The sequence below is a fragment of the Moschus berezovskii genome, chromosome 15, assembly GCF_049115385.1.
Source record: "Moschus berezovskii isolate FMDL1 chromosome 15, NW_MosBer_1.0, whole genome shotgun sequence".
Lineage (NCBI taxonomy): Eukaryota > Metazoa > Chordata > Mammalia > Artiodactyla > Moschidae > Moschus > Moschus berezovskii.
Genome location: NC_142474.1, coordinates 49323062 through 49346786, shown reverse-complemented (window position 1 = coordinate 49346786; position 23725 = coordinate 49323062). Strand labels below are relative to the sequence as shown.

Here is a 23725-nt window from a genome sequence, read left to right as displayed (position 1 = left end):
GTCTCTTGAATGAGTGACTTAGCACCAGTTAAGTCCAAGAATATAGAAATCTAATGTCTGCATGGGTTTTTTTTTCCAGTTTGTTTAGATATTTAATTTTTAGATTATTTTAATTTTTTTTTTTTTTTTACCAGAGTACATATAATGCATAACTTTGAATGTAGCAAATGTGAGTTAGAATTTTGGTTCTGGGTATTATCTGACAAATCTCAGATAAGTTGCTTATCTCTAAATTTCCTCCAATGTTGAACAAGCCTAATGACAGTCACTTTCAAGGTTATTGTATGAATGATAATAATGGACAAATATATGAAAGTATTGTGTTTTGTAAAGGTATTTTAGTATAATGTAAAGACATGTAATAATTGATTTCACTTTTCTCCTAGTGGCAAAGCTGTGGGTTGTTGATAACACTTGATGTTATTAAAAAAAAAAAAAAAAGGAAAGTGTAAAAAGTAAAATGAAAATCAAGTAGTTTTTCCCCCTCTTCTATAAATAAAGAAACTGAAGCTCCACAAATGTATTAATTTGCCTATGGTCACATGGACAGAAAGTAAAGCGAGGTCTGAGTGCAAACAACTTTTTACTTGCCCCATATTTCCATTCTCCTGAGCTTTCTGAATTCAAGTCTCAGAGGACCAAGCCCCCTGAAGTGTGTGTGTGCTCCATCGTGTCTGACTCTTTGCGACACCATAGTCTGTAGCCCACCAGGCTTCTCTGTCCATGGAATTTTCCAGGCAAGACAACTAGAGCAGGTTGCCATTTCCTACTTCATGGGGTCTTCCCGACCCAGGGATCAAACCCATGTCTCCTGCATTTCCTGCATTGGCAAGTGGATTATTTAGCAATGAGCCACCTAGGAAGCCAAAGCCCCCTTATATTAAATGAGAATTCCTCAGGAGATTCCTAAGAGGCAGTGGGCAATACTGATTGTAAACCCAGCTAGCATCAGCTTGGGAGTCAGATTATGAAGGAAAGTGTCTGCTGCCTGTGCCCCCAAGGGGCCACCCTGGGCTGTAGCCTGGCTCTCAGGACGTACCCCTGATGCCCTTCCCCACTACCCATGGCTTTGCTGTTAGAACAAGGATGAAGCTCCAGGGGTGACAGAGAGATGGTGGCCCGTGAACACCCTTCACTGTCAGAAATTATCTACTTTGGTAGAAATAAGAGATATTCTGATGGATTATTAATATTAGAAAAGGTGGGTAGAGCACAAAAACAAATAATCTAAAATGTGTCAAAAGTACCTAAAAAGGATGTTAAAAGTACATGGACACAGCTTTTGCTGGGCTGATAAATATTTAACAACCAGCCTTGTGAAAGCCCTGCCCTGGTTTGTAGTGTTTGCTGGTTTCTGTGGTGTAAAAACTCCCACAATGGCCTATTTTAAGCTGCTAACTCGAGGCCACTGAATGCAGAGTTGGAAAAAGACATATGGGCACCCATCACGGTGTCGTATTTCCACCATGGGCATGTAGTAGACATGAATGACCTCAAGAGCTGAGAAACAATTCCGTGCAATAGAATAATCAGGATGTGGTAAGTTTTTATTATTTATCACTTTGTCTTTTATATAGATTTCGTTTACTTATAATTTTATCTTTAGTCTTGACTGTACTTAACAACCAGGTCTCATGAATCATGAGGAGTTAATCGCCAGCTCTGTGAGCTGATAGAAATAGGCTCCATTCCAGCATGTCTGTAGGCATCTGGGCAAGGACTCCTGCTTTGGGGAGAATCTTGGCCTAGGGGCAAGAGGGAGACACTGCCCATCCATCTGCCCTCAGCAACCAGGAGAAGGTCTCAGCATACTCTTAAGTTCAGCAATGCATCCAGGCACCCATCACCCCACCCAGAACCAGGGTGAGAGGGGCAGGAAGTCTCTCTGGGCTCCCACAGACCCCAAGAAGAATTAAAGCTGGTTTTCCTTTGTGCTTCTGAGGCTGTGCTCAGTCGTGTCTGACTTTTTTGTGACCCCATGGACTGTAGCCCACCAGGCTTCTCTATCATGAAAGTTTCCAGGCGAGAATACTGGAGTGGGTTGCATGCCCTGCTCCAAGGGATCTTCCTGACCCAGGGACTGAACTCGAGTCTCCTGCATCTCCTGCATTGGCAGGTGGAGTCTTTACTGTGTCAACCTGGGAAGCCCAGTTTCCCTTTAAGCATAAGCAAAACTAGTGTTCCATTTCTGAGGTTTCCTAGGCTCAGCCTTCTTCCATATCTCTACCCACTAGGACACAGATGAAATGCCTTCACAACCTCTCTTCCCATGATTAGAGACAAAAGATTATCAATCTAAAGACCTGGAAGAGGTGCATGGAGGTTAGTTGCTCCATGGCGAGTGGAATCTTCCTGGACCAAGGATAGAACCTGTGTCTCCTGCATTAACAGGCAGATTCTTGACCCCTGGACCACCAGGGAAGTCCTTGCAATTGTTTTTAGTGCTGTAACTGCAAAGGAGAACCCTAAAAGTATTTAACTCACTTGGTTTAAAGCAATCACATGAGAATAAGCACCCAACACCCTTTTTAAAGGGCTGTTGAAATAGTAATCCATCCAATTTCCTAATGTGTAGTGTGCAAAGAATATCATTCCAAAGGAAGTTAGCAATGATTGTTTTTGGAGTGGATGCTATTATAGTGACTTTTTTTTCTACCTCTGCATTTACACTTGCAGATCAGGCTGTATGTAATTTTTTAAAACAATTCCTTGCCTTGCTGGGGCAGTAAGTTGCCAATAGTCACTCATATTGTGTTTGCAGGTGACACCTGGTCCTGGGATAAGGAGACTCTGGTTAACAAGGAGTCATGGGAGGTGCCTAGCAAAGAATGTCCACAAACCCACCAGGGACTGCTCCAATGCGTGGCCCCACACAGTTAGGGGGAGTCTCGTTGCTGAGTCCTCCTCCCCGCTCTACAAATGTGAAAAATGAAAGCAATTGCATCTGCCAGAGGAGAGAGCCCCAAATGGTTCCTCGGTGGGGGGCGCATTTTGAGCCGTGTGGTAATCTCAGAAGCCGGAGATTAAGAAATGCTGCACTGGGAGTTTCCATTCAGGAGGTGGAAGAGACAGGCACAGAGCAGAAGTTTCTGTTTTCAGAATGTGGCACATTTGAGGAAGTCACAGCCCAAAGCAATGAGCGAAAAAAGAATACATTTCATATAAAACGGGTGCAATTTAGGGACTTTGAGAGTCTGGAGTTTGAGCTTTCTGCACATTAAGAGCAGAAGGTCTCTGGTTCACACCCAGGCCCGGTATACACAAGTTTATTCAGAGGTAAACACCAACCACAGCTCAGAGAGACCAGGAAGCAGTGGGTTTCTCACCCCAACCCCTACCGGAGGACTCCATCTCTGTCCCAGGCCCGTGGCCTTCCTATCATTGTTGGTCCCATTTTGCACCATGAGAGCAAAAGTTGGTGAGTACAGTGAGGTTCTCAAAGGGGTGTGTGCGTGTGTGTGTGTATGCACTCAGCTGTGTCCAGCTTTTTGTGACCCCGTGGACTGTAGCCCTCCAAGCTTCTCTGTCCATGGGATTTCCCAGGCAAGAATACTGGAGTGGGTTGCCATTTCCTTCTCTAGTCCCCAAAGTTGAGGAGAAGACAAAGGAAAGAGGTAGACAGAGAAAAGTGTCCCCTTCTTCCTGGTCTGTCCTCTGCCCTGAGTCCTAGGAGGGATCTGTTGGGGAAAGCCCTGCACAGTGATGTGGAGAAACATAGATATCCTGGTATTCTTTAAAGGGGCAATGGTCAAGAATCCCCCTGCCCATGCCGGAGACTCATGAGATGTGTGTTCAATCCCTGAGACAGGATGATCCTCTGGAGTAGGAAACGGTGACCCTCTCCAGTATTCGTGCTTGGAAAGTTCCATGGGCAGAGGAGCTTGATGGGCTACAGTCCATGGGGTTGCAAAGTGTTGAATGTGACTGAGAGACTGGGCATGCGCATATTACTTAAGGCAAGGGTCCCCAAACCTCCAGGATCTAACGCCTGGTGATCTGAGGTGGAGCTGAGGTCATAATAATAGAAAGAAAGTGAACAATAAATGGAATAGATTTGACTTATCCTGAAGCCATTCCACCTCCACCGCCCACCACCCCCACCAGCCAGTCCATGGAAAAGTTGCCTCCCACAAAACCAGCTCCTGGTGCCAAAAATGTTGGGGACTGCAGCTTTAAGGCATTTGGGGGCCTCTGCGGTCCTTTCTGGGATGCTATAGGGTGACTGTGGGGTCAGAGCGGAAGGCACTGTTGCTCACATGGTCCCTGCAGGTCTGATGGAATCCCTAATCCACTCCAAAATGCTGAATGAGGCCAACAGGTCCATCTGCCAACAGCTGCAGGGGGCCCAGCCCGGGCTGGAGGAAGCCTTTTGTGTACCAGAGGAGCAAGGCCAAAGCCCATGGAGCATCAGCAGTGGAGATGGGGCAAGGAGTGGGGCAGGCGGTCCAGAATCTTCCCTCCCGCCCCACCATGCTTCATCCTTCCATCTGTTGTGCCTTTTTAGCGGCATCCAAGCTAAATGCTCTGACAGTGCAGGCAAGTTTTCACATTACAGCCTCGCTACTTAGAAAGACTTAATATGAACATTCAATTTTCATTGACATTCACTTACCATAAAAAACTTACCTGTTGAAATGAAAAAATCAAGACCTATTGGATTTTTAAAATGGAATTTCAACTGTTCAGAAAATTTAAAGATTATTATAATGGTTTTACATTTAATACTTATGTGCCTGCACACTTTCTCATCTGAAGGCTATTAGCAGAAGTTTAAAGAGGTCATTATTCAAACCTCTTAATGGGTAAGAGGCTTTACCCAATACTTCTGATTTACTGACTATACCAAAGCCTTTGGCTGTGTGGATCACAATAAACTGTGGAAAATTCTTCAAGAGATGGGAATACCAGACCACCTGACCTGCCTCTTGAGAAATCTGTATGCAAGTCAAAAAGCAACAGTTAGAACCAGACATGGAACAACAGACTGGTTCCAAATTGGGAAAGGGGTACCTCAAGGCTGTATACTGTCACCCTGTTTATTTAACTTATATGCAGAGTACATCATGTGAAATGCTGGGCTCGATGAAGCACAAGCTGGAATCACAATTGCTGGGAGAAATATCAATAACCTCGGATATGCAGATGACACCACCCTTATGGCAGAAAGTGAAGAGGAACTGAGGAGCTTCTTGATGAAAGTGAAAGAGGAGTGTGAAAAAGCTGGCTTAAAACTCAACATTCAAAAAACTAAGATCATGGCATCTGGTCCCATCACTTCATGGCAAATAGATGGGGAAACAATGGAAACAGTGATAGATTTTATTTTGGGGGGCTCCAAAATCACTGCAGATGGTGACTGCAGCCATGAAATTAAAAGATGCTTGCTCCTTGGAAGAAAAGCTATGGCCAACCCATTAAAAAGCAGAGACATTACTTTGCTGAAGATCTGTCTAGTCAAAGTTTTTCCAGTAGTCATGTATGGATGTGAGAGCTGGACCATAAAGAAAGCTGAGCTCCGAAGAATTGATGTTTTTGAACTGTGGTGTTGGAGAACACTCTTGAGAGTCCCTTGGACTGCAAGGAGATCCAACCAGTCCATCCTAAAGGAAATCAGCCCTGAATATTCATTGGAAGGACTGATGCTGAAGCTGAAGCTCCAATACTTTTGCCATTTGATGCTTCAAAGAACTGACTCCTTGGAAAAGACCCTGCTGCTGGGAAAGACTGAAGGCGGGAGGAGAAGGGGACAACAGAGGATGAGATGGTTGGATGGCATCACTGACTCGATGGACATGAGTTTGAGCAGGTTCCGGGGGTTGGTGATGGATAGGGAAGCCTGGCATGCTGCAGTCCATGGGTCACAAAGAGTCGGACACAACTGAGCAACTGAACTGAATAGGTAAATATGTATGTGAAAGGGTTAGTCGCTTAGTTGTGTCTGACTCTTTATGATCCCGTGGACTATAGCCCACTAGGTCCTCTGTCCAGGGAATTCTCCTGGCAGGAATACTAGAGTGGGTTGCTATGTCTTTCTCCAGGGAATCTTCTCAACCCAGGGATGTAACCCAGGTCTCCCACATCGTGGCCAGATTTTTTACCATTTGAGCTACCCAGGATAGTGGGTAAATATGTACAGCTGCAACAAAAGCCAAATAGGAAAAAGTTATGCTGATGAAATCAGGCTCAAGTTCCACTTAACTTTAAAAACATCTTATTTAAAACTTTACTAAAATTCAAGATTTAATGATCTTCCTCAAACACTTGTATTTTATTGTTATTATAACTTAAGAAAATGAAATATTGATACATTTTTCTTCAAGTCACATATTGTTGTTGTTTAGTCGCTCAATCGTGTCTGACTCAGTGACTCCATAGACTGTAGCCCACCAGGCTCCTCTTTCCATGGGATTACCCGGGCAAGAATACTGGAGTGGGTTGTCATTTCCTTCTCCAGGGGATCTTTCCAACCCAGGGATCAAACCTGTGTCTCCTGCATGACAGGCGGATTCTTTACCACTGAACTACCAGGGAAGCCCAAGTCACATATAGGTATCCTCCAATTTATTCCAGCTTATCCCAGTATTCTAGAAAAATACTATAATTTTTATGAATATGAAAGAGACTGGAAAGCAGTGTCCTGTATTCTGTTTATCAGTATAGGTCTGGTTTGGGTTACATAGACTGATGCACCTACTGTCGTTAATCACCTTGGTCCTGGGTGTAAATGAGCTCTGATTTCCACACTACAGATAACAAACCAATTACTGTCCCAATGCACCTGTGGAGAAGCCTCTTCAAGTAAACTGCAACGTTGCAGCTCAGTTTTCAAGTGCATTTTGCTGGCTGCAAACAGCCAGTTCTGCTTTAATCACCTCTCGTTGGCTGTTCATGCTCCCCACTGGGTGGCTTCTCCTCGGCAAGCTGAAGCCTCACTTTTCCAGCACACGGAGCAGGATTGCTTTTGCAAGGCTGTGTAACAAAGTCTTGACCGAGAAAAACGCAAGTAGTCTGCAAACTTTTTCTTTCCCTTCAATTGTCCTCTCTCTCCAATAATCCGGGTCACCAGGGCCAATCTCTGCTAGACATTAAAAAGTGAGTAAAGCCTCTTAATTCACCCCACCAGATGAAATCTGCTATTGCATAAGCAGTGAAGAACCAGACAGAACCCCCCTGGAGCAGCCATTTCAGCAGCTCCCTAAAATGCAGCTATATTTGGAAGATTTCTGTGTAGGAAACAAGGCTAATACTTAGTTCCCAGAAGATTAGGTGTGGTTTTCATGAGCTCATCGAGGGGGCGGTTCCATGTTTCTATTTTTAAAATGCTTATAAAACTCATCCTTCCTTGGTGAAAGCCAACAGATAAGAGGAGAGACGTTTCTCACGTTACAGTTAGAGGCAACAACCTGGCCAGTCTGGTTCCCAGAGAAAAGACCAAGTAGTAAATGCTTCAGTTTCAGCCGAGACTGGGATAATCTGCTCTTGAGTTCCGGCCAAATTCCACGGAGTCCTCATCCAGGCCAGCCAGGCTTCTCCCAGCCTGGGCGCCGGCAGTCTCTGCGGAGTCAGAGCAATTGGGTCGGTCCAGGTAGCACGCCCTCCTCCAAGAGCAGAAAAAGCCTACTCCCCTGGACCAGGTTGGGGGTGGGGAGTGGTTCAGCACTGGGACCACCTGGAAATGGCACATGCCCATGTCATTCATGTCGCAGCACCCTAGTATTTAAAATAATCTGGGGGATGACTTAGTCCCCAAACAGTCCTCACTATTTTACTAAAGTCTTGGGCCCCTATCAATCACCTTGTTACCATCGTGGGAAACGGGAGCACAGAAAAATGATGGGAGTTAAGGTCCTACAGCGAGGGCCTTGCTCTTCATCTCAGCTAGCCTCCCTCCACTGGCAATTCTCAGATGACTTCTTCGGGTGGGAATAACAGTTCAGAGAAGGCAATGGCACCCCACTCCAGTACTCTTGCCTGGAAAATCCCATGGACGGAGGAGCCTGGAAGGCTGCAGTCCATGAGGTCGCTGAGGGTCTGACACGACTGAGCGACTTCACTTTCACTTTTCACTTTCATGCATTGGAGAAGGAAATGGCAACCCACTCCAGTGTTCTTGCCGGAAGAATCCCAGAGACGGGGGAGCCTAGTGGGCTGCCATCTATGGGGTCGCACAGAGTCGGACACGACCAAAGCGACTTAGCAGCAGCAGCAGCAGCAACAGTTCACTTTCCATAGGAGAAATATGGAGAGTGTTAGAGCGGGTCCTATGCAGTCTTGAAAGACATTTGAATCTGGATTCCACAAGGCACATCCAAGGTCTGGGTCTCTAACAGGGAGAGAGGGTGTGTGCCTAAGAGCAGCAGTCGGCAACCTTTTTGGCACCTGGGACCAGTTTTGTGGAAACAGTTTTAAGACCCTGATGCTGGGAAAGATTGAAGACAGGAGAAGGGGACAACAGAGGATGAGATAGTTGGATGGCATCACCAACTCAATGGACATGAGTTTGAGCAAGCTCCTGGAGATGGTGATGGACAGGGAAGCCTGGCATGCTGCAGTCTATGGGGTCGGGAAGAGTCGGACTGGACTGAGCGACTGAACTGAACTGAACTGAGAAGCGGGTGGTGGTGGATGGTTTGGGGTGATTCAAGTGCATTACATTTCTTGTGCATTTTATTTCTATCATTATGACATCAACTCCACCTCAGATCATCAGGGATTACATCCTCGAGGTTGGGGACCCCTGCCTAACAGCTTCTCCTTCGGCCTGTCTTGCAAAAGGTACCCAGCAAGACTCAGGCACTCCTGGAGAGAGCGTGAGAGCAGATACTCAGTAGGTATTGGGAATGTGGATTTCGCAGAGGGGCGCTATTTCCCTAGAATCTTCTTCCGGCTTCCCTGGGAGTAAAAGCTTCCACTTCGGAAGGACGATCACTCTAGATGAACTTTGATCTTCTGCCCCAGCAGGACAGACTCCCAGACTCGACGCTGGGGTTAGGAGGAAATCAGGGCAGACATACTTTGGGATCGGGCTGCTGCTGCTGCTGCTGCTGCTGCTAAGTCACTTCAGTCGTGTCCGACTCTGTGTGACCCCATAGACGGAAGCCCACCAGGCTCCCCCATCCCTGGGATTCTCCAGGCAAGAACACTGGAGTGGGTTGCCATTTCCTTCTCCAATGTGTGAAAGTAAAAAGTGAAAGTGAAGTCGCTCAGTCATGTCCGACCCTTAGCGACCCCATGGACTACAGCCTACCAGGCTCCTCCATCCATGGGATTTTCTAGGCAATAGTACTGGAGTGGCTTGCCATTGCCTTCTCCGTTGGGATCGGGCAGCACCACCAATAACCAGTTCCAATGAAGGCCGGAAAGAGCGAAACCTGGTTTTGCTGGCGGCCATCCCGGCCCGGGTCCAGGGGCTCTTACCCCATACCAAACTCCCCGGGTTCGGGCTTACACTGCGGCCGCCTCTCGCAAGCCCTGGAACCTGAGTGGGTGCGGGGTGGAGGGGGCCGTGGACCACCGCGCTGTGTCTGTGACCTGAACCGAAATCTGAGCCCAAAGGGCCGGGGACACTGGAGTACTGCCGAGGGCGCCAGCACGTTAGGAACTACGATCTTCCTGCGGGGACAGGGTGCCGAGTCGCGGTCGCCTTGCCAACTCCGCATCCGGGTGCCCTCTAGCACTCGGGCTGCCGGGTACCCCGGCTCAGAGGGACCTCGAAGGTGTTTTCCCAGGCCTAGGGCCGGTGCCGCGCGGTAGTCCGGCTCCCCGGGAGGCGTGGCGAGGCCTATTCCGCTCAGGGCGCGCCCCGCCCCTGTCCCGCCTCCAGCTCCGCCCGGGGCCCCGAGGGCAAGTCGTGGCGGGGTGGGGGAGGACGGAATTTCCCAGCGCGGGGGCTTGGGCTGCCCCGCAAGCCGGCGGGCTCTTTCTGTTTACGGAGAGAAAGGGGAAATGGAAAAGGCGGGGAGGCGGCGGCTGGAGTCCGCTGCGCCGCCCCTCGGCCGGCTCAGACGCCGTGACTCAGGGGCCGACGAGGGCCGCCCGGGAGCGCGAGCTGCTCCGGGCTCATTTGGTAGCTGGGACCTGGACTGCGCGCCACGCTCCGGGGCCGGTCGCCCTGGCTCCCTCTTCCACTGTCGCCGGGCCTGGGGACCTCGGAGCGCCCAGCTCCCGGGGGCTGCCCACCAGCTGCGACGAGAGCCGTCGGGGGACCGCGGCGGGAGCGCTCCGCCCGCGGGACCCCGCGGAGGCCGCAGGTAACGCAGACTTTAGGGGCTCGGGGGTATCGTTAGATCGCAGCCCTGCTGGGTGCCCCGGCGGTTCCCACCCTGAGATCCGGGGAGCCCCGGCATCAGGGCGTGGGGGTGCGGGGTGTATTCCGGGGCTCCAGGAGGTAGGGGCTGCCCGCTTCCAGCTGCGGCGCGCCGGGGCTGCGCGCGAGTAATCGCTGCAGCCCGCACAGCTAGAAAGCACCTTGCGCAAGGGTCTCTCGGGGCGCCGCCCCCGACTCCTCCCCCTTCCTCCTGCTTCCCGGATCCCGAGCGCGCGAGCAGAGCAGGTCCGGGCGATGCCCCCGGAGGCTGGGACCCGCTGTCACCGCGCCTCCCGCCGCGTGCGCCACCTGCACGGCTGCTCTCTCCCTGCCTAGACCCGGTGAGTGCACCCCGGAGGCGAGGGCCCCCCGCTGCCCCTCGCCCTAACGAGGGGTGCTCTTCTAACTTGCAAGCCCTTTAAGGCTCCCTTCGCTTTAAGGAAAGAGACGGGAGGAAGGGAGCAAGAGTGGGGGCTGGCGGGACCGAGAGCCATGGAAGAGCTGAAACTTAAGTTTCATGCTTGTTTCGTGGACCGTCTTCTGTGACTAATAGGGTGATTATAGCAGAAGACGAATGCCGGGCTTTTGGCCTAAGAAAGAATGTTCAGGGAAAAAATGTTATTTCACAGATGTTTCCCCGTGGAAATGCAGTATTCAGGATTCCGAAGTTTAAAAGGAAGAACGGCATACAGATTTTCCCAAAAGTTAACTGTCTTTACGTGAAACACTGCAATGTCTGTTTCACTTTGGGAAAGACATATTTTGGCCCAGAATAAAGGACTGCTCTTGATAAAAACAGGAAAAGAAGCGCTAATTCAGTTGGCTTCTGTATCTGTGGCCTGAGTTGTAGGTACTTGCCAAGTAGAAGGTAATCTGAATCGGCATACGCCCCCAGATCTGATGGGTGGAGGTTTGTGTGCAGTGTTTCTGACTGAGGTCTCCTGTAAGGAAAATTGGAGAGTGGAGGCACAGAGAGATTTTGAAGTGGCTGAACTTCTAATACAGTAAGAATGGCTTCATTCTGGGGCTTTTTTTGAACAAAAACATCATTAGAGAAAGTCTTACTGGATGTGTGCCCCGAGGGGCAATGTAATATTTTGGCAGAAAAATGTTTTAAATGGGAAGTACCACGAGGTATAATCATCCTTTTGTTAAGTAGGAACTTAGGCCAGTCATGTTGGCCATTTTCACTCACACTTGCCAGGAAACCCTCAACTTTTGTTTGTGTAGATGAAAGAAGCCAGGAGTATGCCATTTATGTTTAGGAAAAGTATTTCCTCTTGATTGTATTGCCAGTGTCAGAAACAATTCAGAGCAGATAATTTTGACTGTGGTGGTGGTTTAGTCACCCAGTCGTGTCTGATCCTCATGACCCTATGGACTATACCCTGCAGGCTCCTCTGCCCATGGGATTTTAGACATGGACAAATGGGCAGAATTTTGACTATATCTGCCCATTTGTCCATGTCTAAAATTGGTATACTCCCCAACTGCAGTAACAACCAGTGATTTAATGCAGATTTTTTTTTTTAACTGTAAACTGTGTAGAGAAGGGTCCTTGTGGCTAACGTGGAATACAGACACCTTCACCATTCACACTTTTTCTAGATGGCTACTGATGGTGAATAACTAAGAAATTGTTAGCATTTTGTCTGCCTAGTTAAGGCCTGAAAGTGCTAAGGCTTTTGCCCAGATCTTTAGTGGACAGACTGGTCATCAGGGTTGCCTCGGGAGCACACAGATTTGCGTGAGAGGAGGGTGGCGTTGCTAAGGAATTAATGGCACAGAAGACACACTCTTCCACCTCCCTGCCCTCCCTCTGTGCCTTCCCTCCCTCCTCTAGCTTCCAGTTTACGGGTGTGTGTGTCTCCGCCTCTTAGGTTTTACATATAAATGCTCCAAACCTCCTGCAGAATTTAAGAACCAAAGCCTGCCTTTCCACTCTCTGGATCAGCTGACTTGTAAACTGTATAGACCTTTTTCTCTCTTTCTTTAGCTCTGTTACCCCTGGGAATTTTACCTTCTCTCTGGCCAGCCTTTTGAGAAGTAAACCCATCAGCTTTGGAAGTTTTTAGCCTGTGGGATCCTAAATTGGGCTGTTTTTGTTTTAATTCCGTTTTTTTTTTTCCCTGTAAATTTTGCAAGTAGAAACTGCAACTAAACGGCCCCATGAAACCCAAGTTGAACGTTCCTCCATTAACCTAAGAAGTTCCTTTCAGAACTCAACAGACTCCAAGAGCCTAAAGCAGTCTTCCTCAAAGACCCACTGGGTCTCAGAGAGGGGGGCTTCCTTTGCTCTTTAGATGCAACTATAGTGATAACAGCCATCAAAACATTTCATAGGCTTCTGACTTTTTTTTTTCCCTCGTCTCTTATTTTAGAAACGATCTTTAAAACCTTGCTGCAAAGAAGTGGGGGAATAGGTAGCCACATCCCATTTGCAGATAAGAAAGCTGCTCTGTTGAGGTATCTGCAAAGCCAGGAATCAGACTCCGTCCTTTGCTTTCATGCACATCATAGCAGCTGCAAAAGACACAGTTGATTCACTGTGTACCAGACTCTGCACCTAGCACCTTGTGCTCTTGAGCTCCTTTGATCCTCACAACCCCCTATGAAGGACATGCTTTTATTACTTGCATTTTACAGATGGGGAACATTGATGTACAGTGGGGTTAAAGAGGACTTCGCAGGTGGCTCCGTGGGTAAAGTACTTGCCCAAGATCAGCAGACAGAAAAGGAGAGGCTAAAGATTGGATCCCCTGCAGTCTGAATCTAGGTGGGATGTCAGACTGCATGATCTTACCTTCTTACCCCGGACACTGTTTGTAGAACAGAAATTGATCCCCTGGTAACTTAATAATGACACAAAATTGCATGGTTCATTTCTCCAGTGAAATTCACCAAGAGGTCTGTGTCTGGGTCTTGTGGGCAGGTGGTCTCCCTGGGTTTGGTGTGTGTGCCCCAGGTTGATGGGAGCCTGTGGCTTTTATTTATCCCTGTGTGCATTGAAGGCTTATGCTTTTAAAAACCTGAAACATTTCTCAGTGAGAGGCTGCTTTCAGGAGTGCAGTAGTTTAAGTAGACATACATACCTTTCTGTTTACTTAGGTCCCTTAAATCCTTTTATCTTTAACCCTTTGGGATGGGATTGTTCCTAAATCCTGGGTTACAGCCTCACTGTTTACCCTTCATTTCTCTCCATTTTCTCATTTACACATCCCCAAGTATGGCTCCTGATGTGTGTATAAGAACTGAAATACAGTTTTGGCTAAGCAGACTTAGTTGACCTTGTTTGTGTCTTGCTTATGGTAGATTTGCCTGCCCTGGCCTCTTACCATAATTTCTAGAGAGTCATTGATCTAGATGTTAAATGAACCCTCTTGAGTCTGTGAGATGCAGGCTTTGTCCCATTAAAGAGTTCTGGTCATAGGAGGGGACAGCTGATTACAGGTTAAAAGAATCTTCTCCTTTCTCATAGCTATCCTCAGCAGAAGGAGGATTTGAGGTTTGCTGTCTTCCTTCTAAGTGAGCTGTTTAATTTATTTGCATCAGAATTATTCCTGAAACTTGACTTACCATCACCAAATTTGCTTAGATTAAAATCCATTTGAGATGCTTCTGGTTTTAGGACCCGAATTTTATTTGCAAAGCTAGCTCCTGACTTTGGTAAAGGAATTTCTTTTTTTTTTTTTAAGTGTATTTCTATTTTTATTTTATGTATTTATTTATCTTTGACTACACCATGTGGCTTGAAGAATCTTCGTTCCCCGACCTGGGATTGAACCCGGGATCCTGTGGTGAAAGGGCTGAGTCCTAACCACTGGACTGTCAGGGAATTCCCAGAGAGTTTCTTTTCTTTTTAAATTCACCCAAGGCCTAAAAGTCACAGAGATCATGCAGAAAGGGTTGCCCCTTTTGGGAGAGCAGCAGGTTGGAAACTGTCAAGAGCCAGGCGCCTCAGCTCCTGCTCCTCAGATTCACACTTGGGTTTAGTGAACGTTTATTTTCAGAGGCTACAGCTGATGCCAGCAACTCAGTGAGAAAGTGGGTAGCTAGTGAGTTCCCTGGATCTCAGGTTTCCTCTCTGTAAAGTCAGCGCCAGATTAAAGGTTCTCTCAGGTCCCTTTCTTCACTGTCTGTGCACTTGACCTCACACACACTGTGGCTGGAGCCCCTATTTTATGAACAAAAGCACACAGAAGCTTGTACCCAGTCAATCTTATCAGTTTCCTATTGATCGCAAATACAAACACAGTAAACTAAGTAGTCGCGCTTCCTTCTGCAGACTCTCTGGAGAGCCCAACAGTGATGGAGTTCATGAGCACCGGGAGTGACAACAAAGAAGAACTCGATTTATTGATGAAACATTTGAATGTGTCTGATGTGATGGACATTATGGAAAACCTTTACGCAAGTGAAGAGCCAGCGGTTTATGAACCCAGCCTGCTGACCGTGTGTCAGGACGGTAACCACAATGAGGAGGAGCGGTCTGAGTCTCTGCTGCTCAGTGGGCAGGAGGGGCCCTGGCTGTCCTCAGTCAGATACGGGACCGTGGAGGACTTGCTTGCCTTTGCAAACCACATATCCAACACTGCGCAGCGTTTATACAGACGCCGACCGCAAGAATCTGGAATTTTGTTAAATATGGTATGTTTTTTCCTGATCAGTTGAGTGCTGTGTGTTCAGCTTCCTGCTCTTGCTACATTTAATGCTGAGTGGGATTTGAACGTTGTTCAGACTGGCTGCCAGGTACGGTTTTTAAAAATGGAATATCTGTAAAAATGACCTCCCTCTGAAAGATGAAAAAAAAAAAAAACAGCCTTCATTAAAAGTTCTGTTTAAAGAATCTTCCCCATATTTTAGAAGTAGTTCTACAAATAGGTAATTAAGAAGAATGAATTTTAATTTCATGATTCACTAAAGAGCTCACTTGTCAATTAAGTCAAAGAGAAAGGCTTTGAGACTCATGTGAGAGGGGAATAAAGACTTTGTCTTTATATGTATATAATATATAGTATAGTTTATGTATAATTTTGTATAAGTTACAGGTGTACAATATGATTCACAACTTTTGAAGGTTACACTCCATGTATATTATTTTAAAATATTGGCTGTATTTCCTGTGTTACACAGTATATCCTTATAGGTTTCTTTACACATAATAGTTTGTACCTCTGAATCCTCTATCCCCTTCCTTTCCCTCTACCCACTGTTAACCATTAGTTTATTTTTTATGAATCTGTTTCTGTTTTTAATATTTATTAATTTGTTTTTTTAGATTCCACATATAAGGATATCATACAGTGTTTGTGTTTGTCTGCCTTAATTACACTTAGCATAATACCCTCCAAGTCCATCCATGTTGTCGCAAATGGCAAAATTTCATTCTTTTTAATGACCGACTAGTATTCCATCGTGTGTGTGTGTGTGTTCCACATCTTCTTTATCCATTCATGTGTTGACAGATGGTTAGATTGCTTCCATTTCTTGGCAATTGTGAATAATGTTGCTGAAAACACTGGGATGCATGTGTCTTATTGAATTATTGTTTCCATTTTTTCAGATACATACCCAAGAGTAGAATTGCTAGGGAATATGGTGGTTCTCTTTTAAGTTTTTTGAGAAACCTCCATCCTGTTTTCCATAGTGGCTGCACCAACTGGCATTCCCACCAGCAGTGTAGGAGGATTCCCTTATCTTCACATCCTCATCAGCATTCATTATTTGTGGTCTTTTCGATGATAACCATTCTTACAGGGGTAAGGTGATATCTCATTGTAGTCTTGATTTGCATTTCCCAATGATTAGAGATGTTGAACATCTTTTCCTGTGCTTGTTGGCCATTTGCATGTCCTCTTGAGGGAAATGTCAGTTTAGGTCTTCTGTCCATTTTTTAATCAGGTTATTATTTTTTGACGTTGAAGAACTGTAGGAACTATGTGTATATTTTGAATGTTCACCCTTTCCTTATTGGTATCATTTGCAAATATTTTCTCCTGTTCAGTAGGTTGTCTTTGTGTTTTGTTCTTGGTTTCCATTGCTGTGCAAAAGTTTTAGGTTTAATTAGGCCCCATTTGTTTATTCTTGCTTTTATTTCCTTTGCTTTAGGAGACACATCCAAAAAATATTGCTATAATTTATGTCAAAGAATGTTCTGTTTAATTAACATTTTTGAAGGCTGAATTTTTGTGCTCCTCTTTTTGTTACATCTTGAAACATCATAGTATTAATACTGGCTAAATTCAGTTCTTGCAGAAACGTAGTTTGTGGGCAGTAAATAGTTATCCAGAGATGCTCTCTATTGGTGAGGTATGAATGACAAGGGATATATTTGTTTAGTTATCCTAAGTATGCAAATAATCCAAAATATTGTGACAACACTTAGTTGCCACAATAGAAGATCAGGTGATGTATTGGGGTGTGATTAGTCTCTTAGTGTGTCAAAGGTGAATGTAGGTGCTGGCTAAAGGTGATCTGATTTTTGAAAAAGAACAATTCTCAAAGGAGTGGGTTGGAACTTGCAAAGCATGCTTACTGATGATGAAAGCACCTCAGTTTCCTTTGGTGCATATAAATAGAGATGGTTAATATATGGAGGGTGGTGCTGAACAAGTAGAGTCTGTACCAAGTCCTTAATTATTATTATTATTTTTTGTGTACCACATTTGTTCAGTTCAAAACAACACGGTGATTTAGGTCAGCTATGTAGTGAATTGTTTTGTTAGAAGCCAGCTGTGTTCACCTGTAGCTCAACTGCCAGCAAGATTGCAAAATCATGTTTTACAAAAAAAAGTAAAGGTTACATTTTGCATTGTTGTATGACTTGCTTTGGTCTGGATATGCCAAACTGTATTTGATACTTTGTCTTGAGAAGAGTACTTCTTTTCATACATGGGAAGTCATAATTTGAACTAGGGGTCATATCTGTTTGTCTTAGCTAAAATATAGCTGGAGAACTCTGGTTCAAAATAACATATGTGTCTATGATCAGAAACATAATGGTTTATGTGTTTCTTTTTTGCATACTTACTTGTTAAAATGACTATTTTAAAGGAAACCATACAGAATAAACACATTGTTTTTGCTTGTAAATATGTAGAGACTTCCCTTCTTTCCCCTGGCCAATCTGATGAGAGATGGGCCACAGAATTGGGAATGTGCGGAAGGGAATTTGGGGAAATTCTTGTTTCTCTGCTTTACAAGATGACGGCTAATCATCTACTAAACACGTTGGTTCCAAGTGTACCTTCATACGGACCACATGCTCTCCTTCCAGGATTTGTCCATTCGTTTGCTAGACAGGGCTGAAACATCTACAGGGCATGAGGTGCTTTTTCAGGTGCTAGAAATACAATCTGTGTTTCCTGGTTGCTTTCTGCGTGCTGAAGGAGGCAAGTAAACATGTAATTATAATGCAGTGTAATATTTCTCAATACAGCTACGCCCTGATCAGGGGAACAGTCAGGCAAGATACCGCACATAACCATGAGGGTTGATAGGAGGAAGGGAGAATATCAGAGAGGCCTCCAAGAGGAATTAAAAAATAAAATTTTTTCCCCTTGATTTTGGCCACACCATGCAGCTTGCAGGATCTTAGTTCCCCAACCAGGGATTGAACCCCAGGCCCTGGCAGAGTGGAACTGCTGAGTCCTAACCACTGCCTTGCCAGGGGAATTCCCCCCAAGAGGAAATGATGTTTTAATTACTGAGTTGGAATTAGCCAGATGAAGGGGATGGAGAGCCGAGAATGTTCCAGATGGTGAGATTGGAAGCATAGATACATGATGTGTTGCTGGCAACTAACAATCACAGCACCATGGAATTAGACAGGGTGCAGGGCCCAGGAATTACAAAAATAACTGGAAGCACAGGCACGTGAAACGGTGGTCTGCATGTGTGTGGAGGTAGCTGCTGTTTTCCTAAAAATAATATTTATAAAGATTCCTCCAACATCCACAGGACCTGAGGAAGAAACTTGAGGAGACTAAGCCGGGGATTGCTTTGTATGAGGTGCTACAAGTTACCTATAATCTAGACCAACTCTCACCCACATCTGGGGATGAATAGCCTAAAACGGGTTCTCATCACGCAGCTCTTGGGTGATTATTGGGAAGCTGAAGATTCCCAAGGAGCTCACTCAGAGGTGTGGGTGTGTGGTGCCAAGTGCTCCTCCTCAAGGCTTAGTCACGGATTCCTGGCTTCTCAGTCTTAAAAAACCTTAAAGATACTTGAATCAAGCTCTCTCTCTGAGGCTTAACTCACCCCATTCATCATCTCCAATAATTGCTGGGGCATTTTTGCCTTTGCTTGGAAACCTATGACGAAGCATGCATCATATTCTGAGGTGTATATCATCATATCAGGCCAACTGATTGTAGAGAAGTCCTTCTTTAGATGGCACGAACATTTATCTCTGAGCCCCTTAGTCCTAGCCCCACTTCTTGGCCATAAAAATGGGATGAATCTCATACATATGTGATGAGTAGTGGTGAAGAGAGCAGGCCCTTGAGTTAAAGTGCCTGGCGTGTATCTCAGCTCTGAAATGGACTAGGTGACACCAAGCCAGCTACTACAACCTCTGTGCCTCCATTTACTCATTTGTAAAATGGGTAAATGGCCACATTCGCTCCATGTGTTTGTTTGGGGCAAGGAGCTGCAAGTGATCTGTGTGTACATTGTGAGTGTTGAAAGGACACAGGCCACTGTGGTTGTCACTCTCCTTCCTTACGACTGTCCTCCCAGTGTTTACAGAACTGCACGTCTGCCCTCCTCTTCCCTCTCCTTTCCCCCTCACCCCCGGCTGTGCCTGCCCCTTCTTGTGCACTGTGCTGTTACCTTTCCTCCTCCTTGGGTCTCAGGCCCCAGCCAGTGCCCATCTTACAGCCCAGAACTTGAACCTGGCTGTCCCTTTGCTGTGGGACCAGCAGGGGAGCACCGAGCCAGCTTGGCCTTTGTTCTAGATCCCTTATCTCTCTTCATGTAGCCCAAGGTCACATCCATTTTCTAGCTACCACATCACCCTTATGGAATCATTCTCACTGACTTACCTACTCAAATGCTGTTTCTGGGCTGGGACATGTCACGCCAATGGCAGTGATTGGGATGAAAAAATGGACAGCATAGGGGCTTCCCAGGTGATGCAGTGGTAAAGAATTCGCCTGTCAATGCAGGAGACACAGGAGATGTGGGTTCGATCCTTGGGTCAGGAAGATCTCCTGGTGAAGGAAATAGCAAACCACTCCAGTATTCTTGCCTGGAGAATCTCACGGACAGAAGAGTCTGGTGGGTGACAGTCCATGGGGTTGCAAAAAGCTGAACATGACTGAGCAACTGAGCGTGCGCGTGCACACACACACACACACACACACACACGGACAGCAGGCCTCCAATGTCTGCACTTGAATATGGCTTTAGTACATGGAAGAGCTGACAGAGATAATGGACAACAGAGATTTCCAGAAGATTATTTACTTGGGTTGCTAGAAAGAAGAAGAAGGGGAAAAATATTTCAAACCCAGATAGGGAAGGTCTAGGGCTTAGGAAGATCCCAGGACTTTGCAGAACCACATACTGGCCAAAACTTATGTGTCACCCTGCACGTTCAGGGTCTGTCATCAGAGGTGGCGTGGAGAACTCTCAGGGCATTCAGAGAACGTGGGGAATGGTAAACTGGGGTGAAGAACTGCAGTATTTGATCTAAAGAGGAGAAGGCCAAGCCATCTCTGCTGCTGCAAGCCATCTCAGTGGAGTATAAATTAGCCATTTGGTCACTGGGTTCAACTTTAATTACAACTTCTGGAAAACTGAAGGCTCTTATATAAAGAATAGGAGCTGTGGCTTGAGGTCAGACAGACCTCTGTCACTGCCTACGGAGTTCCTTAACCTCTTCAGGTCAGTTTCTTCATCTCTAAGTGAGATAAAGAGAGTCCTTACATCACAGACTTGGGCGAAACTGATGTGTTAGTGTGTGAAGTACTCAGCACAGTGCCTGGCCCAGAGCTGGCACTCAGCAAATGGCTAGTATTATTACTCCCATCCTCTCAGCTAAGAGGACCCTGGGCCAGAGTGGATTAAAGCTGATTTGAGTTGAACAAAAGTAAAACTTTCAAGTGAAGTCAGACAAATATCCCATGATGTCACATATATGTGGAATGTAAAAACATGATACAAAGGAACTTATTTGCAAAATAGAAACAGACTCACAGATGTCGAAAACAAACATATGGTTATCAAAGGAGAAAGGTGAGGGGAAAGGGAGAAATTAGGAGTTTGGGGTTGGCATGTACAAACTGCTACATATAAAATAGGTAAACAACAAAGGCCCGCCATATAGCACAGGGAATTCTACTCAGTATCTTGTAATAACTTATAATGGAAAAGAACCTCAAAAATAATATATATGTATTTATGCAACTGAATCGCTATCCTGAACACCTGAAACTAACACAGCATTGTAAATCAACTATACTTCAGTGATTAAAAAAAAACCAAACCTAAAAAAAAGTAAGATTTTTTTTTTTGAAGGCTGCTTAAACCCTGAAGTGAGCCCTGGAGAATCAAGAGCAATTGGATCTGTAAATATTTAATAACAAGAAAGAGGCAGGAAAGCCAGTGCAGCTGAGTGCTGAGAGCACGGTTCTGTCGCGAGGACTAAACCCACCATGTCCCTAGCCTCCTGTAGAAGTGGCCTCCAGGAACTTGAGGTGACCCTTCTTGAAACGAGGTCATATTTCAAACTTGGCGAGACCATGGTCTCTGCTTAGTTGTGGTCCCTCTTGGGTCTTGTACGGTGGCCATGCTCAGTAAATGCTTAAGTTTTGAGTGTCAGTAACTTCACATTTCTGAGTTTAGCATCTTTCTCTGTTTCATCCCCTGACTAATAGCACGCGGTCACCAGGGTTGTTCCCAGAGCAGGGTCGAGGAAGCAGCCCAGCGGGTCTGGAGATGAATCGCTATCTTCTCTGCCCACATGATCTGCATTCCCCTGCAACCTCTTCCGTTCTTGAAATAACTTTGTGTCACTTCGATAGTCTCATAATTCCTGAATTCATAATCTGAAGTCATAATATTACTAATGACTTGTAGGTAAAACCTGTATTTTTTAGATTCTAGCCCTTGAAAAATACCGTACACCATTTTATTTTTTTAAAGGAATGTGCTCCAGGTCACCTCTCTTGTGAACTGTCTTATTAACTTGTTTTCATTTTATTTATTATTATTTCTCCCTTTAATTTTTCACTCTTTAAAAATTGAGATAGACTTTCTATGCAGTAGAATACACAGAGGGCTTCCCTGGTGGCTCAGACGGTGAAGAATCTGCTTGCAATGCAGGAGACACAGGTTTAATCCCTGGGTCAGGAAGATCCTCTGGAGAAGGAAATGGCCACCCACTCCAGTATTCTTGTCCGGAGAATTTCACGGACAATGGAGCATGGCAGGCTATGGTCCATGGGGTCACAAAGAGTCAGACATGACTGAGTGACTAACATACACACACAGAATACAAAGATCTTTAATATCCATTTTGATGAGTTTTGACATGGGTACATACCCTTATAACCCATACTGCTATCAAGATATCTCTCTCTTAATTTTTTAGTTATTATTTTTATTTATTTATTTGAGTTGATTTACAATGTTGCATTCATTTCAGGTATGCAGCCAAGTGTTTCAGTTATGCTGTATATTCTTTTTTACATTCTTTTCCCTTACAGATTATTGCAAAATATTGAGTGGAGTTTCCTTTGTGATACAGCAGGTCCTTGTTGGTTATCTGTTTTATATATAGTAGTGTGTGTATGTTAATCCCAAACTCCTCATTTATCCTGTCCCATTTCCCCTTTGGTAACCATAAGTTTGTTTTTTGCTTTGTATATAAGTTCATTTGTGTCTCTTTTTTTTAAGGTTTTCCACATGTAAATGATGTCGTGTGGTATTTGTCTTTCTCTGTTTGACTTCACTTTGTATCATCTCTAGGTCTATCCATGTTGCTGCAAATGGCGTTGCTTCATTCTTTTTCCTGGCTGAGTAGTCTTCCACTGCATATATGTGCCACATCTTCTGTATCCATCTTAGGTTTTGCTCTCAGTTTTTGAGTCAGCTGTCTTTCAGACCTCTTGTTCAAAGTGTCTGCTTAGTTATGGGGCTACATCTGCAAAGTCCCAAACCCTCAGAGCTCAGGGACTGTCTGTCTCTTGTTCTTGCCTCCTCAGCACCAAACATAGAGCCTGGCATGTATCATGCCCTCAGTAAACATTACATGAGTGAGTAGATGAGAGATAATTCTGCCCTTGCTTTATTTATGTCAACTTACAGCTCTGGCAAAACACATCGTTTTCCAGAATTCTCTGTGATCATCAGTTCTTTTCCACACTCTCTCTGCATCATCTCTGAGTAATAGTTACGCAGCCTAACAGGTTATCACATTTTGATTGGAAATTGGTCAGCTTGTGTGTACAGTTTACATTTCTGCAATCTTTCTTTTCAGCCTTTTGGTCACAACAATCAGGGTGCCTTAGATAAACCATTTTTAAAGTTCTCTTTCGCAATGAATTACTCACATGCAGATAGAAATATGCTCAGGTCTGGCCAGTGACGTGTTTCTCTTACATGCTTTCTCTGTCTTGCTGAAGCTCTAAATATAGCCTCTGTACACTGTTAGGATTACATACAGTGACATTCATTTTTAACACTGCGTGTAAGAATGTGTTCTAACATAACCAGTTCCTGAAGGGTGGGTCTTGGAAGAGAACCTTGTTGAAATTCTCACCCTCCTGCATGTTTTCTTTGTTGTAGGTAATCACTCCTCAGAATGGACGCTACCAAATAGACTCTGATGTTCTGCTCATCCCTTGGAAGTTGACCTACAGGAACATTGGCTCTGATTTCATTCCTCGGGGGGCATTTGGGAAAGTGTACTTAGCACAAGATATAAAGACTAAGAAAAGGATGGCATGTAAATTGGTAGGTACTTCATAACCAGACACGGTGCCCTGAGTGTTGGCGTTGGGTCTTTTGTGTGTTTCTTTACTCAAAGCTGGCTACCCTTTGACTGCCTCTTGTTTGAGGGTACTCAGTCCAACAAAGCATCTGTGTTTTATAGATAGGCTTCCTACCTCGGGTCATTCAATCCCCAAGTCTACTTAAGTACAATAGTTGAGTTAGGTCAGTTTGTGCTGATAAAAAATAAGGTACTAGCTTACTTAGTGCCAGCTTGGATGCCTGCATCCTTCTTGTGGTAGGATGGGGGAGGGAAGCTCTCCTGCAAGAGCAAATTTATTTGCTGCTGTTTTTAATCTCACCCACAGGAGAGGGAACTGGGCAGGGAAGCAGATGCTGTTCAGAAAGCCACAAGACTTCTCAGGACTACAGATTAAAGGGCTGTATTTATTTTTAAAATATTTATTTATTTATTTTGGC

At 45.3% G+C, this 23725-nt stretch overlaps 1 protein-coding gene across 2 annotated transcripts in view; it reads left to right on the top strand.

Moving 5' to 3' along the window:
- The first annotated feature begins 9932 nt into the window (after positions 1 to 9932).
- The window catches only part of MAP3K8 (mitogen-activated protein kinase kinase kinase 8), a 28158-nt gene continuing 14365 nt past the window's right edge, over positions 9933 to 23725 (top strand). The window contains exons 1-3 of one of the 2 annotated variants that reach the window (XM_055430043.2): positions 9933 to 10250; positions 14592 to 14953; positions 23102 to 23269. In XM_055430043.2, coding sequence (XP_055286018.1) covers positions 14615 to 14953; positions 23102 to 23269 — 507 coding nt within the window. In that variant the 5' untranslated portion in view covers positions 9933 to 10250; positions 14592 to 14614. Of the gene's footprint in view, positions 10251 to 10501; positions 10648 to 14591; positions 14954 to 23101; positions 23270 to 23725 lie in introns of those variants that run through there. The other variant, XM_055430051.2, reaches the window with a different exon arrangement.